This window comes from Epinephelus lanceolatus, chromosome 19 (assembly GCF_041903045.1).
Source record: "Epinephelus lanceolatus isolate andai-2023 chromosome 19, ASM4190304v1, whole genome shotgun sequence".
Classification (NCBI taxonomy): domain Eukaryota; kingdom Metazoa; phylum Chordata; class Actinopteri; order Perciformes; family Serranidae; genus Epinephelus; species Epinephelus lanceolatus.
In genome coordinates, this window is record NC_135752.1 from 39,308,206 (window position 1) to 39,327,158 (window position 18,953).

At 39.8% G+C, this 18,953-nt stretch overlaps 2 protein-coding genes across 2 annotated transcripts in view; one reads left to right on the plus strand and one right to left on the minus strand.

Moving 5' to 3' along the window:
- Positions 1-343: 343 nt before the first annotated feature.
- LOC117270097 (ubiquitin-conjugating enzyme E2 L3) lies at positions 344-10,864 on the minus strand. Its single transcript, XM_033647551.2, has 6 exons — positions 10,837-10,864; positions 9,986-10,018; positions 9,645-9,794; positions 3,744-3,839; positions 3,453-3,639; positions 344-1,607 (listed from the first exon to the last, which is right to left on the minus strand). Exons 3-6 carry the CDS (start codon positions 9,669-9,671, stop codon positions 1,453-1,455), a joined length of 465 nt encoding a protein of 154 aa, XP_033503442.1. The 5' UTR covers positions 9,672-9,794; positions 9,986-10,018; positions 10,837-10,864; the 3' UTR covers positions 344-1,452.
- Positions 10,865-15,352: 4,488 nt separating this feature from the next.
- Positions 15,353-18,953, plus strand: part of zfyve16 (zinc finger, FYVE domain containing 16) — a 36,099-nt gene continuing 32,498 nt past the window's right edge. Inside the window, exon 1 of the mRNA XM_033646579.2 lies at positions 15,353-15,550. The gene's annotated coding sequence lies outside the window, so the exon portion shown is untranslated. The remainder of the gene's footprint in view (positions 15,551-18,953) is intronic.

Below are 18,953 nucleotides of genomic sequence, written 5' to 3' on the forward strand. Positions count from 1 at the left end.
ATTCTGACCGATAATATAAAATCTGTTATACCATGAAACCACAATATTTACAGTGACAGTTATCGTACCGGGAAAATCTCTACAGTAGAAACATGGCGGTGCAACATGGTGATCTCTGTAGACGAGGGCCTGCTAACGATTCTTATTTTCAGGTGATTATATACTGAGGAAAATATACTTATATTCCATTTCTGTCAGTATATCCCTCTGAATCATGCACTGGACCTTTAATTATTAATCTGACATTAGCATGAGGGGGCCCAGTGTCACTTTAATATTCCAGGTGGCTACAAACACAAACAGGAAGTGAAGAAAAATCTTTTAATAAACACAACAGTACAGATTTAAGCATCCATCGCAGATCTTTATTCAATAGTGACCCTCTGCCCTCCACCTGCAGATATCACCCTCAGTCGGCTGGTGTGCTCCGTCAGCTATCAGAGAATGTTAAGATCCTAATTACAGCGTGTTTAAGATGGAGAGAAGCTGATCACAGCCACACTGCAGGTTGGAAACTATATTTTAATGCTTGAATCAATCAGTGCTTTGTAGAGCTTGTTCTCATTGTGAAAATGTTGTCAGTGTTGTGATGAGAGAGACAAGCAGGAGGGGGTGACAGAGTCAAACAGAGAGCAGCTGAGCAGCTTGTGGGTTTAAAGCCACTTTGGCAGAACGTGTTAAAATAAAAAAATAAACCGTGGGACTGTTTCTGAAAAACAACGATGCTCACTGACACTATGCACGTTCCTGGGAGGCCAGCAGAGGTGGAAGAGCTTTTAATTATGAGACTTTTTCCTCACAACATCCCAAAATACAAAAACATGTACAATGTAGTTGCATTTTCACAAATCTCCGAGTTTACAAGTGGAATTCTGCATTTCAGTAACAAACTTTAATTTCCAGGTGATCTCACAAAATACAGTGTATCATAAGGGAAAAGAAAAGAGAAATAAAGACGACAGATATAAACAACAGCTTTAGATTATCTGTGCATTTTGTTAACGCTTGGAAAACAAAAAAGCTTTAAAAAAAATATCTAAACAGGTCGGCAGGAGCTAATGATTAATCTGAAAAAAACATTCAACATTTAAGTAAGCAGAACAGCACTTTATATTGTTTCTGACTTTGTAACTTTCTAGGACACCACCTCAGACTATTTTCTGTTTTGTTTTTTCTAAAAAGAAATCAGTAGAAAGAACATAAAAGAACCAAAAGGCGACACCTAGAGGCCGGAGCCTGCCTATTCACCAAAAAGTCCTGCTTTTCTTTTTTGATTTTGGCAAAGTGAAACAGAAACACAAGCCCCTATCATCATTAAGGAGTGGTTGGGGAGTGCTAAAAACAAGCAGATATGCAGAACAGGGCGTCTCTGTGTAGTTTTGGGGGGTAAGAACAGAGAGTCAGGGCGGGCACTTGGAACGGGAAACAGAAAGGAGGCCGGTGTCAACGCCGTCAGTCGACGGGCCGCTTTTCACTGTGTTTCTTTGTAAACTCCTCGGCGTTCTTCATGAATTTGGCGCGGTCTTTGCTGTACTCCTCGGCCAGGTCGGCCCGCAGCGGGTGCTCCGGTTGAGGGGTGTTCACCAGACTAACGAGGTTGCTAATCACTGCGGGAGAGAGGGAGGAAGAAGAATATGTGCGACTCAAGCATTTAAGTTTTCATGATACATGTAGAAGTTGAAGAAGAAAACTTCAGGTATCACAAACAGCAGCGAGGAAACTTTTCCTTGTATTGTGTCACCATTAAAAAAAAAAAGTTAGGCTCATTAAAGCCACGCTTTGCCAATTTTCAACCAGCTCTGTATCGTAACAGCGTGGGTACTATGTGTAAATGAACTGTGGTAAACTTCCCTCCATCTTACTGCAGCCCAGACCTCCCTGCTCATGTTTAGGCTCAAATCTGCTTCCGATTTCCGCCGGCTCTACGGCTGCTGCTCCAACTCCAGATTGTACAAACACATTTTCGTCAAGGAGGTTAAAAAGGGGAGAAGTCATATTACCTACATACATCTCCCCTGTGCAAAGTCAAATGCCACAGTCCTCTTTCTCTGTTTTCTTTTGTCATGTCGCTCCAATTTCAAAAGTGTTTGTGTCTTCCTACAGCACGGACAGCCCAGTTTTGTAAAAGAGAGCATCTTTACAGCAGTGAATCATTTCTCTAAGTTCTTTACTTCGATAATAACTTAGTATGAACAGCTCCTTTGCTTTGGAAGTGATGCTCGGTTAAGGCCAATTCACAGTTTCCACATTCTCATTTTCTGTGACCGCGTGAACTCTAGGCAGAGCAAGTGCACCGGCTGCACATGCTCCAATCTCTTGCTCTACACTCTCGTCTGAAACACGGCTGGTGACTGATGTTGACTGTCAGTTGTACTATGAATAAAACTGCGTGTGCGTCTGTGTGACCGCAGCTTTCCGAAGACATCTACGTCTGAGCCTTGAGCTGGAGTTCAGAGCTAGAACAGTGACAGGGAGCTTTGGCATTGAAAAAGAAATTTGGCATTAAAAAGTTTAAAAATCATTAAAAAACAAAATACTCTTCAATTTTTTCCTTCATATCACCTTTTCTCTCTTTCTGCCACTGAGAAACAGCGTGCAAAAAAAAATCCAAACAAAATAAAATAATTTCAATACCAGTGTTTTCTTTTTTCAATGCCATTATTTTTACTGTCACTGTGCTAGCTCCATACTGGACAAGCTAACGTTTGCGTTTTGACAGATAAACCCATTGTTTAATTCTTCCCAAACACTCTCTGCTCTTGTAGTTTTTGTTTTAAAAAGACGACACTCCGAACACTCGGTTTACCGCAGCTCCATGTACAACACTTCGATATGTGGAGACGTCCGGAGCTTGACAGACCTGCCGTGCTTTTTTAGGGCCCCGACAATCAAGCTGACAGTCGGCCCATGTTGGCTTTTTAATGGCCGATTCAGGATGCTAAACCAGCAAGAAAGAAAACTGTCTGATTGTTTGCGTTATTATTCACCAGTGCCCGGTACATATTTTCTTCTTTCACATTGTTGATGTGCTAATGGGCTAATTAGCGTCTTGAATCCCTCTTGTGGTCTCCGGTTTCCCTTTTTATAGATCAATACAAACGACTGCGGTCTGCTGGTGTGAACGGTTACTTCCTCTCACGCAGACGCAGAATATTTGTGCTGGTTGGCTGTCGGCTGTAGTCTCTGTGGTGTGTTCATGCAACTTTTAAGCTGAGACACAGGCGACACGAGGCGCAGTCGGTGTTAGTCACCACTAGTATTTGGTGTTGGTTTGCTGTGTCTGGACTTTTAGAGTTACTAAACTAGAAACTAAAAATACAAAGACATTGAAATGCCAGCCTGCAAAGCCTGAAATAAAATTCAAAAAATGGGGTTTGACTGATGAAAATCTTCAGAATTAGAATTCAAGAAAGGCTGAATGAGCGCCTGGGCCTCCAAACAAAGCGCCTCACCAGTTTCAGTTTTTGTCGCTGGCTTCCAGTGCTCCACGCTGATGACCGGCAGGCACACCTGACCCTTCTCGTCAACGTTGGGGTGGTAGATTTTTGTCTTGAAGGTGACCTTAGGTGGCTTGAAGGGGTACTCCGCGGGGAAGATGATTTCAATCCGAAATGCTCCTTTGTCATATGGAGCACAATCCTTGGAGAAAACAAGAGTTTGCAGATCGGAGAGACGCAAAGAACAAGTTAATAAAAACTTTAATGACGGGACAACACGTGTTTTAGCAGCAGCTCAGTACTTACAGGAACGAGGAGCCCTTGCCAGCTCAAAACATTCGATTCATCCACTTGAATATTGCGAAAGTACTTCGCCGCATTTTTTCGGATTTCTTCAAGCTCCTGAAAAATAAAAAACAACTGATTTAAGATGAGATAAAATATTGACACGACTAAAACCCCAGTGACCCATGGGGGATATACATGTATACACTCAGTGGCCACTTTATTAGGTACTCCACTGTTCTGCTGTTAAGTCTACATTTACACTCCCTGTATATAAATGCATTTCTGACACTTTCATTGAGCTGTTAAATGATATGTTTTAGCACTGAGGTCATGGTTCTTGGCTGCTGTTAAATAGTGAAAAAAAAAAAGACATTACATATAGCCTTGATGGTAAACGTCATGAGGTGACAGAAAAATGTGAAGAAGAATTTATCAAGACTTAGTTCTTAGTTCTGCGATTGCCTTTAACTGACACGAGGCTATGTGAATTGTGCGACAGTGGATGTTGTTGACATCGGTTTGCAATGGGTCAGTGGGTCACTGTGTAACACTGACTGAAGCCTAAAAATCACCTGGAAACACGATGACAGGTCGCTACACAACAGCCACGATTAGAGTCCAAAAAGCTGATAAAAAACAGCGACAAGTCGCTACACAACAGCCACTATTGGAGCATAAAAATCCAATGGAAACACCCTGACAGGTCGCTACAAAATACCCATGACTGGAGCCTAAAGGTGCGGACACAAAACCAACATCAAAGAACTAGCGGCGACGAAAGCCATCTATTGTGTCATCTACGTCGCCCTGTGTCAGTTGCATCTGAATGCACTACACGGACTACATCCGACGGCCAAGTAGCACGTACGTTCTGCGCCTGCGTGAGAGAGAGCGGAGTGAGAGAGTGGTACATCCTGTCAGCTGAGGGGTTTCCTATTTGTGCAGCCGAGCACCGCAGCACCTCCACGGACTATTACATCCAGACGGTCCCGGTGTTTCCTCCTCAGGCTCCACTTCACTCAGCTGCCCGATAAACCCGCTGCTTCTTCCCACTTTAACCTGAATAACAACCGTCATGCTGTGGCTAACGCTCCGCTAGCCGCTCCCAGCTAGCTCCGGTTTGTTATTCAGGTTAAAGTGTGAAGAAGCAGCGGGTCTGTGGGGCAGCTGAGTGAAGTGGAGCCTGAGGAGGAAACACCGGTTAGCCCCGGTTTCACTACAGGCAGATTCACTCGCTACAGGGGCGAGGAGATAAAACCTGAACAGCCAATCACAGTGATTTCTCTCACCGACAAGCTCCGCCGCTGATTCAACATGCTCAATCGGCTGAAAAGACGCAGACGCCAAAGGGCTGACAGTGCGGGACACACTGCAAAAACTAGGCCGACAGACGCTCACCAACGGCCCGACTTTGGTCGACAACCGACCGTCGGCTTGGTGTGTCAGGGCCTTTAAAAGGTGATGGACACACCCTGACAGGTCGCTACAAAACACCCAAGACTGGAGCATAAAGAGCCGATGGAAATACAACAATGGGTCACTACAAAAAACCTACAATTGTAGCATAAAGAGCCCATGGAAACACCCTGACAGGTCGCTACAAAACTATACAACTTTCTACACAATGAGTGACATGCACTCCTTTAAAATTCCAGTGCAAAATGCATTCTCGTTAGTGCAAAACCAGTTTTACCTGTCTCAGTTAATGCTTGGTAACGTAGCACAGTGTTGTCTTGTTTATTAATTCTGTGACAGAATACTGTGTGCTTCAGTGTTATTCTGTTTATTACTGCTCTGTTTGCCCACTGCGAGGGTCATAAGGACAGGAGGATGTGGTATGCTGTAAAGATGATATTGGGCTTTATAAATAAAACTGATTGATTGAATTGATTGATTATAGGGCAGCAACTAATATTAATTATCATTATCATATTATCTACAGGCTAATTTCTTAATAATGTGGTCCCATCACAATTTCCCAGAGCCCATGATGACATCTTCAAATATTTTCAGGTTTACCATCATATTAGAAAAAGAGAAAACAATCACACTTATTAACTGAACTAACTGATTAAAAAAAAAAAAAAATCAAATATCATAATATATTTTACTTAATACCTTGATATCGCTATATTACAATATTTATACAGTTTGATTTTTGATTAATAATCATCTGTAATGTGGATATTAGGGCTGCAACTTACAACTATTGTCATCGATTACTCTGCTGATTATTTTCACGATTAATTGTTTAGTCTATAAAATGTCAAACAAATTGTGAAAAAAAGCTCTTTGCAATTTTCCAGAGCCTTAGGTGACGTCTTCAACTTAATTTTGTCCAACCAGCAGTCCAAAACCTGAAGATTCTTCATTTGCTTTCATAAAAGACAAAGAACAGCAACAAATATTTAAAATTGTAACCTGAAATTGAGCGAAAAAAATGAATCTATTATGAAAATAGTTGGAGATTAATTTTCTTTTAATGGACTAATCGTTGCAGCCCTAGCAGATATAATGACTTAGTGGAGAACAGTCTGATAAGTTTGGAAATGACATCACTTACAATATTCTGATATTCAAAATTTAAGACAGTCTCATATCACAGTATCTATATAATCCTGATAAATTGCCCAATTTAATCAAAATGGTTGTCAATTAATTATTTGTCTGTCAACTAACGGATTAAACAGTGAATTATTTCCACTCTAGCAGCAGTATGACATGAGTTTAATCTGTCAGTGTGATGAGATCGTAATCCCTGCTCCAGTTTTTGTCATTTTGAACAATATAACACAAATATTAACACATTAGTTTTGATTAAACAAATAAAATAATAGAACCTAACATATATTGCTCACTTTTTTATCCACTGCTCATTATTATTAGTGTTATTATTTATTGCTGTTTCTTGTATCTTTTGTACTTTTTTCTGCATGCCTAGTTTTTTAAGTTTTTAAATACTGAAATCTTTAATTTGACTCTTTCCCCGTGACTGCTCTAACACTGGAATTTCTCAATTGTGGGATCAATAAAGGTGTATCTTATCTTATCTTACAACTGATTGTAAAAGGTTTTGATTTTATTGATCTCTTGGGAATGAGCCCCCCTTCACCAGCTGTTACATTAAAGTATTACATATCAATGCACCAGATAACTAAAATTCAATAAAACACATTTCTTGAGTAAATGATCTGAATACTCGCTCCACCGCTAGTAAAATGTTAAAACAGAAGCAGGCAGTAAATCAGTGTTCTACTTCCTGTATTTACCTGACCTATAAAACTGGACTGACAGGGGAATTCAGGGAAGTAGTAACAAGACACTTCGCTCTGGTTATCACGCGGGGGATTTCCTGACACGGAGGCTGCGTTGCATCAGTCACAAACCAGAATCAAAACCAAAAGTGCTGCTGGGTCACAGTGAAAGTGTAAGTAAGAGGCTGCAGGCTGAGCAGCTGTACAGAGAGTTAATGAGTTTTATCAGTGGTGGAAGAAGAGTTAAGATGTTTTACTGAAGGGAAAATACTCGACTACTTTAATACTCTGAAACCATACTAAGTGAAATCAGATTAAATGTTCCCTGTCAGTGCTGTCCTACTCTGTCTGATGTTTTTGGATTAACATTCCTGCTTCATTCATGTGTATGTGCTCATTTTAACTCCTTTACATGCTGTTGGGTAGTTTAATCTACAGCAATGCATCATATTCTTTAAGATCATCTGATGTTTGTATCTCTGAATACAAGTCCAAAAAAATCAGCCTGTTTTCAGCTTTGTGATGAGACATTTTCCACCTGATCCTGGAGGGTTTTTCAGCGTGTCTGCAGGTATCAGACACTTACATTTAATGCTTTTTTTAAGTCCTTTTCAAGACAATCTTTCCTTATTCAAGCACTGCAGATAAGTATAAAGATAAGTAATATATGTAGTCCTTTGCAGAGGTAAGTTTTATGTAAGAATGTGGTTATTAGAATAAGGCATTTTGCCAACAGTTAAGTGCAGGTATTAAGTGAAAAATAAAGTATAGGTTTTGTGGTAGAATTAAAGACTTTAAACACCAGACATCTGGACAAAAAGGATTAGGATGGACAAATGAAATAAAATAAGCTAAAATGTTTGTGGCAATTACAACCTCACAGATTCAAACTAAGAGTACCTAATGACTTCTAAGGGCTAATATTTACAAAATTAAATTTAAGACACTCTGGTTTTTAGAGAGTTTATTTAGCTTAAGACGTAGGAGGGTTTTAAAGTTTAGTGTGATATTTAAATTGACTATCATCATACAGTGTACATTTGCTGATCTACGATATAAAAAAATAAATGTAACTGGATGATGAATCACTTTATTTTAGTTGTTTTCAAACGTTTTAAATTTCAGTTATAGTAATAAAACGTTTGTTCAACCAACAATTACCCTTCTGTTTTCATTCCTTTAATAAGGGTCATTGTGATTGATAATGATATAAATGTTGTAACACCATGATACCGTGAAGCTGCAATATTTTCTGAGCCGGTTATCGTACCGTGACAACCTCATACTGTTGCAACCCTGCTGCAGAGGATGGTTTTATGTGTGAATATGGTTATAAGAGTAAGGTAGGTGAAAGTATAAAGTTAAAGTATTAGGTTTAAAGATTTTTAACACCAGGAATTTGGACTTTCAGGCTGAAGAACTTGGATGGATAAATAAAAAACTAAGACTATTTAATGACTTTTAAGGCCTGATATTTATACAATTAAATTAAAGGACTTTTAAGCTGGGGATGCACAATAATATCGGCCAATACTGGCTTTAAAATGAACCATCACAATCAGCCAACATGCTTTTTTTTTTTTTTTTTTAAATTTGCACAATGAATGAATGAATGTTACAGACATTAAAAACCATTATATTTCATGTGTCTATCTGCTGGTGGGCCGTCACGGTAAGAGTATGCATGTGTAATACGATGTTAATTCCACTACACAAGGTGATCACTGAAATTAGGTGCGGAAATTGGATACACATATCAGCATATCAGTGCATCTCTAGTTACTGCTTATCATTAACTTATATTGTGCACTGTTGTTAAGTGTTCTTGAGTGTCTTGAAAGGTGCTTATAAATAAAATGTGTTATTATTATTATTATGTTACTTGCAAAACCTGTGGCTTTCAGAGAGTTTAATCAGTGGGAGAAGTTTCTCTACATGTCGCAGCATATCACAAATATCTGTAGAGACATCACTGGACAGGAAGGAACTAAAGCTGTCAGACAACTGTAGAGGAGTTAAAAGGAAAATATTTACCTCTGAGATGTAATAGAGTACAAGTATTGGGTTACATTAGATAGTAAAGTATAAGTATCTCGAATTTAAGTACAGTCCTATAGTGAATGTATCTGGTTACACCGCACCACTGGATTTTGAAAGAGGTTTAATTAAACACGTATGAGGACATTACTGTCTGTCTGTCTGTCTGTCTGTCTGCTCTCACCTCACAACATTATTATTTTCTCCATGACATACCGCCCAGCCGGGCTCTGACGTCACGTCCCAACCCCAAAGTCTCCATGTTTTCTGTTGAGACGGTGACAGCGCGTAAAAGCAGCCGCCTCACTTCTCTCCGTGAAGGCTGCCTGCCGAGCCTCCATCTTTTAACAGATAAAAACCAAACACATTGTTCCACGTCACGTTTCATCCGCCAAGTTTCTCCTCTAAGTGCTGAGTCACGCTCCGCCGGCGTCTCAAACTAACTAACTAACTAGTTACCTCTCGTCTGTCGGACGTCATTCTCCTTTCATTTTGTCCGACCGATGAAGACTCGGCTATTCGACAATTTCCCCCGGTCGACGCGGCTGTAGCTACACCCGCGAAGAAGAAACACGTTATCGAGCCCTCGCGAAGCGGCGTGAATTCAATAATTATAGATTTATTTTACCTTGAATAGTCTCTTGGTCATAGACATTGTGGGACCGATGGTGTCTTCTTCTCCTTCTTCCTGTTTCTTTCCGTTCCTGCTCCACTTCTTTGGGTTGAGTTGTCACTGGCTCTCACCTGAGGTCCGGAGGTGTTGGCGCCACCTGCCGGCCTGGAGGGCAAAGGTCTGACTCAGGCAGGAGGAGGAAGACTTTTTTTTTAATTATTAAAAGTATTTTATTTTATTTGTTACATTTCATTCCTGTGTGGACTTCCACTCTTTTATGTTCAGATTTTATTTTATTTTATTTATTTATTTATTTTTTTACATGCCTAATGATTTTGGTTGTGAGTGGCTCTCACCTGAAGTCCTGGGTGTTAGCGCCACCTGCCGGCCTGGACGGACAGGAGGGGAAAGAGTTTATTTTATTTTATTTATTTGCTCAGAATAAAATCAAACCAATGTGACAAATGGTGGAAGAAGTACTCAGATAATTTATATCTGGTCCTGCCAGATGCCTCCTGCTGCTGCTGCCATCATTAGTCATTAGTCATACTTCTACTGTTATTATACACATATGACTATTGTCACACATGTATACTGCCAGATATTAATACATACTTTCAACATATTGTACCACAGTAGTCAGAACTATAACTATAATATTATTACTTTCAATAATGTTGTTGTAAGCTACTGTCATTACCTGCATCTCTCTCTCTCTCTGTCTCATTGTGTCATGCGGATTACTGTTAATTTATCATGCTGATCTGTTCTGTACGACATCTATTGCACGTCTGTCCGTCCTGGAAGAGGGATCCCTCCTCAGTTGCTCTTCTTGAGGTTTCTACCGTTTTTTTCCCCATTAAAGTTTTTTTGGGGGAGTTTTTCCTGATCAGCTGTGAGGGTCATAAGGACAAAAGGATGTCGTATGCTGTAAAGCCCTGTGAGGCAAATTGTGATTTGTGATATTGGGCTTTATAAATAAAATTGATTGATTGATATAAGTAAAATGGAAATACAAAAACAAAAAAAGGAAAAAAATGCTTTGCAATTATTGTGTACTATAGATCTATAATGACTTATAATGATCTTTTTGTTCTTTTTTTCCCGAAAAGAAAGTAAACTTCCACCAATTTATATTTATAAAGCCTATGTTTTCGTTACATGTGTAATGGTCTTTTTTTGGGTTTCAGTTGTGAGTGGCTCTCACCTGAAGTCCTGGGTGTTAGTGCCACCTGCCGGCCTGGACAGACAGCAGGGGAAAGGGTTTAATAATAATAATAGTACATTTTATTTCTGGGCACCTTTCATAACACTCAAAGTCGCCTTACAGAGAAAAATACAGAGTAAAATACAATAAAATACAAAGTACAAGATAATTCAACATTTTACAACAAACAAACAAATATCAGTTTAAAAAGCAAACAAAACAAACATTAACAAAACATCTGTTCAGGCTTACCCACTCAAAGAGAGTAGGAAAGCCTGAACAGGTGAGTTTTCAGCCTGGATTTAAAGTGTGGTAGTGAATCAATATTTCGGAGGTTAGGGGGAGCAGAGCGGCTGAATGCTCTGCCCCCCATGGTAGTGAGGCGAACAGAGGGGACAGTGGGGTGAATAGAAGAAGAGGATCTGAGGGGAGGGGAGGATGGAAGAATTGTCCATCGATACTGTGAAACTGTGGGCTTTGGCTAGAGTGGATTTAATGCCGATTAGTAACATTTTGTTTTATCACTGTTTAAGTTGAGGAAATTGCATGTGAACCAGGACTTTATTTCATGAAGGCAGTCAGTAAGAAATGAAGGAGGGAAGGTGGAATCAGGTGTGGAGGAGATGTAGAGCTGGGTGTCATCCACGTAGCAATGGAAATTAATGTGTTTTTTACGGAAAACCATTTGTCACATTGGTTTGATTTTATTCTGAGCAAATAAACAAGTGTGCCCCAGGGCTCTGTCCTGGGGCCCCTGCTATTCATCATCTACTTACTCCCCCTTGGTCAGAGCCCTGGGGCACACTTGTTTATTTGCTCAGAATAAAATCAAACCAATGTGACAAATGGTGGAAGAAGTGCTCAGATCATTTATTTAAGTAAAAGTAGAAATACAAAAACAAAAAAAAAGAAAAAAATGCTTTGCAATTACTGTGTACTATATATAACTTTTTGTTCTATTTTTTCCTGAAAAGAAAGTAAACTTCCACCATTTCATATTTATATAGCCTATGTTTTCATTACATGTGTAATGGTCTTCTTTGGGTTTCAGTTGTGAGTGGCTCTCTGTCTATATGACTTTATTTATTTTTTTCTGTTTTATCCCTTAGTACAGGGGGTGGCCAAACTTTTTTGAATGGGGGCCAGATAAAACAACGTGAGAATGCCTAGGGGCCAACTGATTCTCGCATCAAATGGGTTTAAAAAGGAAAAAATAAATGCAACCATTTTTATCTTTTAATGAACTGTTGCTACGTGATGCCTGTCTACAAACTGTATGATAGTCCTATCATTGTGAGGCAAAGGGTAAAAATGCCAAGTGATCTTGCTCTATTAACCATTATTGTGTAAAGGGCCACATATGGTATATTTGGAAAATCAAGCCGAGGGCCGATTAAAATTGATCTGCGGGCCACAATTGGCCCCTGGGCCAGACTTTGGACATGCCTGCCTTAGTAAACTTCCTCTATTTTATGTTTAGATTTTTTTATTCTATTTATTTATTTTTGACAAGTGTAATAATCTTCTTTTGATTTTGGTTGTGAGTGGCTCTCACCTGACGTCCTGAGGTGTTAGCGCCACCTGCCGGCCAGGACAGACAGGAGGGGAAAGATTTTGTTTATTTGCTCAGATTACAATCAAACCAATGTGACTAATGGTGGAAGAAGTACTCAGATTATTTACTTGAGTAAAAGTAGAAATACAAAAACAAAAAAGAAAAAAAAACATTTGCAATTACTGTCTAATGTATACATATATATTACTTTATCCTTTATTTAGTCTTATTTTTAAGTGTTATATTTTATCCCTATGTACATTTCCACTATTTTATGTTTAGATTTTGTTTTGACCTGTGTAATGTTCCTCTTTTGATTTTGGTTGTGACTCTCACCTGAAGTCCTGAGGTGTTAACAACACCTGCAGGAGGGGGAAAGAGTTTATTTATTTGCTCAGAATAAAATCAAACCAATGTGGCTAATGGTGGAAAAAGTACTCAGATTATTCATTTAAGTAAAAAATATCCTTTGCAATTAAAGTCTATATTACTTTATTTCATTTATTTTTAATTGTTGTATTTTATCCCTATGTAAACTCTCACTATTTGTGTTTAGATTATTTTTATTATCATTATTTTACCTATTTTTTTCTATTTTATTTTAAAATTTTAAGATGCAATATGAGCTGAAACATATCTTAACAGAATAGAGAGAGTGGCTCCTCCAACAATGTGTTGGGTGGAGAATGGGCCCTTATGAGTGATTGCCAACTTAAAAACTGCCTGTGTTCAAAGTGGAACTCTAATTAAATTAAAAACAGTGCCCTTGAAAAAGGCAAACCCATCTCTGTCATGTTTATTTTTTCTTCTTTTGTAAAACTGTCAATACAATTATATATTTATTCTATGACTTTAAATCAACTATCAAAATTGTTAAATTAATGATTTCTTAATTTCTTTGGTATTTTTTTGTTATATACAGATATGCAATGATGATTGCTGGGTAATATGTATGTTCATGTGATCCAGTGTCCAGGCTCTGATCACGTGACGAGATGGTACGCACATGATTGCGTCACTGGGGCCCATCATAACTACCTTACACCACTGGTGGAAGAAGTACTCAGACTATTTACATAAGTAAAAATAGTAATACAGAAACAATAAAGATATATATTAGACAGTTATTCAGTCCATCTACGTCCCAACCCTCACCTATGGTCATGAGTTCTGGGTAGTGACTGAAAGAATGAGATCGTGGATACAAGCAGCTGCAATGAGTTTCCTCTGTAGGGTGTCTGGGCTCAGCCTTAGAGATAGGGGGAGGAGTCAGACATCTGGAGGGAGCTCGGAGTAGAGCCGCTGCTCCTTCATGTTGAGGTGGTTCAACATCTGATCAGGATCCTCCTGGGCGCCTCCTGTTAGAGGTGTTCTGGGCACGTCCCACTGGTAGGAGGCCCCGGGGCAGACCCAGAACACACTGGAGGGATTACATATCTCATCTGGGGTCTCATTAATAAAATAATGCCTAGGATCCATACTAAAAATGTATGCACAGACAAAAGCCAAAAAGGCATGCACCAAGAAATATTCAACAATTCGTCAACTTCCTGACTCCAAAATGTTCGTAAGCATGGATCAAAGTTTCTCCCATCAAGGCTGTTTTTGTAGATCACCACTTTTGTGTGGGAAGTGGCGTACACCTCTTTCAGGCCTCATTTTGTGCATACGCAATGTTTATAAACGCCTCAGGATCAAAAAATAAATATCATCACACGTGACATTTTAGGAACCAAGCAGCCCTTCATGTGCCCGAAACTTCACGTGGTGATACGATTAAGGTCCCGTTTATGCGACAATGATTTCAACCGAAAACGGTAAAGTTGCGTTTTGGCCGATCGTTTACACGACAGCGGCGTTTTCGGTGCCTGGAAACGCAATGTTTTGAAAACGTGTTCCAGAGTGCAATTTTTTGGAAACGGCACCGTCTCCATTGTCATGTAAACTTGCAATATGCAGTTCCTCTGAAAACGGAGACTTTCTCACATGAGCATTACACTTCCAGTCACTAGGCATGCGCGAGAAAGTCAACCATCACAACAACAATGGTGGACTCCCGAGCTCTGCTTGTGCTGCTCACCCTGTTTAATTTATCAACGCTTCCCCATCATAGTGTAGATTTACTGTAGCAACTCCACTTCGTCGTCCATCCAGACAAACGTTGGCGCGGTTGCCATTTTGTTTGTTTATACATCGGCTCTGTAGAAGGAAGCATGAGTGTCACACTGCCAACTACTGGCCTGGCATGTATACTGCAGCGTTTCTGGTCATTTTTGCATTATTAAAATGTTGTTGTCTAAACGCAGAACTTTTTTTCAAAACGAAAATGAGAAATGATTCTGTTTTCAGTGGATCATTTTCATGTAAACATAGCCTAAAACTTCCAAAAGGAACAGTTTCTGGTGTGCTGACCTGCTTTTATTTTTATATTTGTTTTTCTGTCCAGCACACAGTATTTTTCGCTTTTGGATGTGCATGCTTTTTATTTTTAAGTCTTCAGTTAATGCCTCGGGATCCCCCAGGATGAACATCTGTAGTACTTTACTCAGCCCGTTGCCCCCACAACCCAGGCCCAGATATGCAGATGGATATCTGAGGGCATTTAAAATAAAACACAACCATTTAATGTTAAATGTCCTTTCTCTAAGCCAAATCAAAAATATAACTCCCTCCACAGTGCTTAAAAATCAATTTAAGTGCCTCCCCCATTTTCACCATCCCCTTCCTGATAAGTAAGGAACAGTCCCTAATGTAATATAATACAGCAATGTAACATAGGATGGAATAGAATAGTTTAACAAACAGTATAGTATCCCTGTGTATTATTTAACATAATACAATAAGTGTAATAAAGTAATTATAAAGTAGTAAATTACCCCCATTTACCTGAGGTATAATCCTGAATAACAGCAGGACTATGGCAGACAGGCTGAGCGGATCCTGCTGTGACCTCTCGACAGTCTGTTTCAAGATGGCCGCCTGAGTGGAGAATTTACACATCTCCAATAAAACTAATCCAACAGCTAGCTTCCCTCTCAACTTTACCTGCCTTCTCAGACAATGAGACGACGACCCGGGAGACATTTGCTCCTGTTTTAAAGCGGGACATGAGCACAGTCGCTGAGGACGACGTCGGAGTTATGGAATAAAACAGAGCTGGTAAGGAATTCAAAAAGAAAACCAGGTTAACCCACAGCAAGCTAGTTAGCCACATTAGCCAGCTAACGCGTTCCAATAACAACTAACAGGCTAACTTTAGCTACACCTGTTTAAATCACGGTAATTCCAGGTGACAAACAACAGGCTGTTTATTAATGGCTGGTGTTAAAGAGTCACAGACAGTCAGCCACAGACAGCCCTGTAATTAACCCTCAAGCTAAGTGTTAAGTCTGTTTGTTGTTGTGACATGTTAGTGGCTAATGATACCTGCTAACGTCAGCGGTGTCATTTGTATATTTAGCTCAATGTTTGGGTTAGCTAGCATGTTTGCTAATCCTGTAGCTAAAGGTGGTTGGTGTTGAAAATATTACAAACTAGCTGCCTTTGTTGAGGCATGTGTGTTCATGTAAAGTTGTGGAGTTAGCGTCAAGACAAACGCTCTTTAAATGACAAGAGAAATGGCTTTAATTGTATTAATAATATAGATATAATATAGGTGTAGCTTGACACCGGTTGCTGTCGGTGTTATAACGGTGTTTGTGACCTGATCCAGGATTTGAGCTGGAGAGTATCTCCACCAGATTACTAGTGGTGAAGGAAGTATTTAAGTACTAATACCTCACAAGTTCTGCATTACAAATCGTCACTTAAGTAAAAGTTTGTGAGACTGTGATATCTGCAAAATGCACTTAGGACAGGAAGGGTATTAAAGATAATGGAAAGTAACTAAAAGCTGTCAGACAAATTAAGTACAGTTAAAACAATATTTTTTGCCTCTGAGATGTAGTGGATGTTTAAAGTAGCTTAAAATGGAAATGTGCAAAAAAAAGTGCCTTTAGTTATTACTTAAAGGGATAGTTCAGATTTTTTTAAGTGGGGTTTCTTAGGGGCCGTACACATGCTGCATTTCCTGTGCCCTCAAATTCATTGTTTTTAATGTAGACACATGGCAGGTGTACTTGAACTCGAGAACGACGTAACCTGATACCGCGCTCTTGAAAGCTGGCACAGAAAAGGCACAAGGATGCATACGGCCTCTTAGACAGTATATTGCATGCAGCCTGTCAGCCGACACGCCCCCAGTTCAGATTCAGATTCAGATTCAGAATACTTTATTAAACCAATCTGCTGCTGTGAAGAGGACACCAACAAAACATATTTTAGCCACCGAGCTCGGAGTAGAGCCGCTGCTCCTTCGCGTCGAAAGGGGTCAGTTGAGGTGGTTCAACATCTGATCAGGATCCTCCTGGGCGCCTCCTGTTAGAGGTGTTCTGGGCACGTCCCACTGGTAGGAGGCCCCGGGGCAGACCCAGAACACACTGGAGGGATTATATATCTCATCTGGCCTGGGAACACCTCGGGGTCCCCCAGGAGGAGCTGGGAAGTGTCACTGGGGAGAGGGACGTCTGGGGTGCTTTGCTTGACTTGCTGCCTCCACAACCTGGATCAGGATAAGCAGATGAAAATGGATGGATGAATGGAAAAAGAGTCCCACCTAAAAAAAGTGTATATCAGATTAAATTTATGCTGTATTTAGAATATTTTGACTGTTTTACGTTAACGTCAGATCGTGATTTCCAACGGTAAAAGAAGTCGTAATATTGCTCTCTTCAAAGCCAGGCTCCATTGAAAAAAATGATCAGTACATTTACAAGACATTTGATAAAATTGATTTATTGTGTTAGTCTGACTAAAACTGGACTTTTAAAATATCTGTTAACATGTCCGACGGAAATTGTACCGATTGGGAGTCGAACTCCTCCTGCATGTATACAGTCAATCAGACCCAAAGTGGCCGAGGTGCTCTGAGCATGCTCCATAGTTTCCGCCCCGGGCTTTGACCTGGAAGTCCAATAGCATTAAATGTGTAAGAGAAGAAGAAGCCGGTAACAACATGGAGAAATCTACATCCAGAGCCGTGACTTTTTGGACAGACCAAATGTACAGAGCTGTAAAGTTGTCCACCATTATAGCAGTTAGCAGCTAGCTAACCGTAGCTTACTTGTTTGTCCATTGTTTGGTCTGTGACGTAATAGGTCAACAGGAAAAAGGACCAATACTTACAAGCTGAAAGGGGGCATATCTCCACCTATCGTAGAGGAGTCGCACATACTTGGCTCAATAAATGGATTCCCCTCCCGTGCTTGTATACTGGGACAAGGACAGTAGTCAAGCTGTAACTGTAGCAGCACGTAACTGTGCATGGAAATGTACTGACTCTCAAAGGGGCTACGCCACCTCATAGCACAATATGCTGATGATACTTTTGGACTTGACTTACTTGTAACAGAGTATTTTTGCAGAGTGGTATTGCTATTTTTACTGAAGTAAAAGATAGGAGTATTTCTTCTACTACTGTCCATAACTTGTGTTATATTTAAGCCTCACAGCTTCCCGTCGCTCCTACCTGTCACCTGACCCCAGGTGAGAGCAGTGCAACATGTTTTCTGAAAGTTGAAGAAGTACTTCTAATCAGTCATGACTTCATAGTTGGTCAGATACGCAGCTAATGACTGCTGATAACTGGTAAATCCAGATTCATGGAAGTGCACATTTCACTGTGATGATTAACCCTAAGATGTGTACTTTGTAAGACTGACTTCCTCGTTCCCATCTATATTTAGCATTTACATGGTTCCCAGTGTGACACAGCAGTACAAAGAGCGTTACTGAAGGAGGAGGTAGGAAAAAGTTGTTTGCTTCACTTAACTAACACGTAAGAAGTGTCTCACTTTAAGCAGTCTGTTGTGTCCTTTGTGTTGAGAAGTCACTACAGCCAGCTGCGTCTTTATTAACACTGTGTGGGGACGACAGTTTAGTTCTGTGTTGAAGTCTACAGTATTTCTGTGCTCAGACATTAATCCGGAGTTGTCTGGACGAAATCATCAGAAGCATTTGTTGGAGTTTTAATTAAAATAATTGCAGGAAAAGAGAGTCTTCTCATCAAAATGGCGGACACTTCAAAGTTAATGCCATTTATGGCTTCATTTTTAGTAGCAGCTTCATCTAGAAGTCAAATAAACTATCACATATAATTTCTTCTTCACATCTACGACATCAAACATGGATTTAAAGGTTCTTTTAAAGGCGACTGCTTGTTATTTTGGGAGAAGAAGGTGACTCTTTTTATCAAGCAGCTGATTTTTAGAAACTATTTGATGTTATTTTTATCCATGCTGGAGATTTGCTTTCCTAATATTTGACCCATTTTCATTCCCAGTCATATTCAACCCTTTTCTGATGTTCTATTTCAATGAAGTTTAAAAAGAGAAATGTGTCAGATTAGTATTAAGATTCTTTAAAGGCGTTAAATTTTATTTGATTCATGAACTGAAGAGCTGAACTAGCAGATAAGAGAATTTGGCCGTTCCCCTTTACCTGTGTGTCTTACTGTGGGGCATCA

Excerpts from the sequence above, each read along its gene's own strand:
- LOC117270097 (XM_033647551.2), bottom strand. The coding sequence starts at position 9,671 with ATGTCTATGACCAAGAGACTATTCAAG. Across the intron at positions 3,640-3,743 it reads GGCAAGGGCTCCTCGTTCCT|GATTGTGCTCCATATGACAA; the intron begins GTAAGTACTGAG and ends GTTTTCTCCAAG. Across the intron at positions 1,608-3,452 it reads AGCGACAAAAACTGAAACTG|TGATTAGCAACCTCGTTAGT; the intron begins GTGAGGCGCTTT and ends TCTCTCCCGCAG.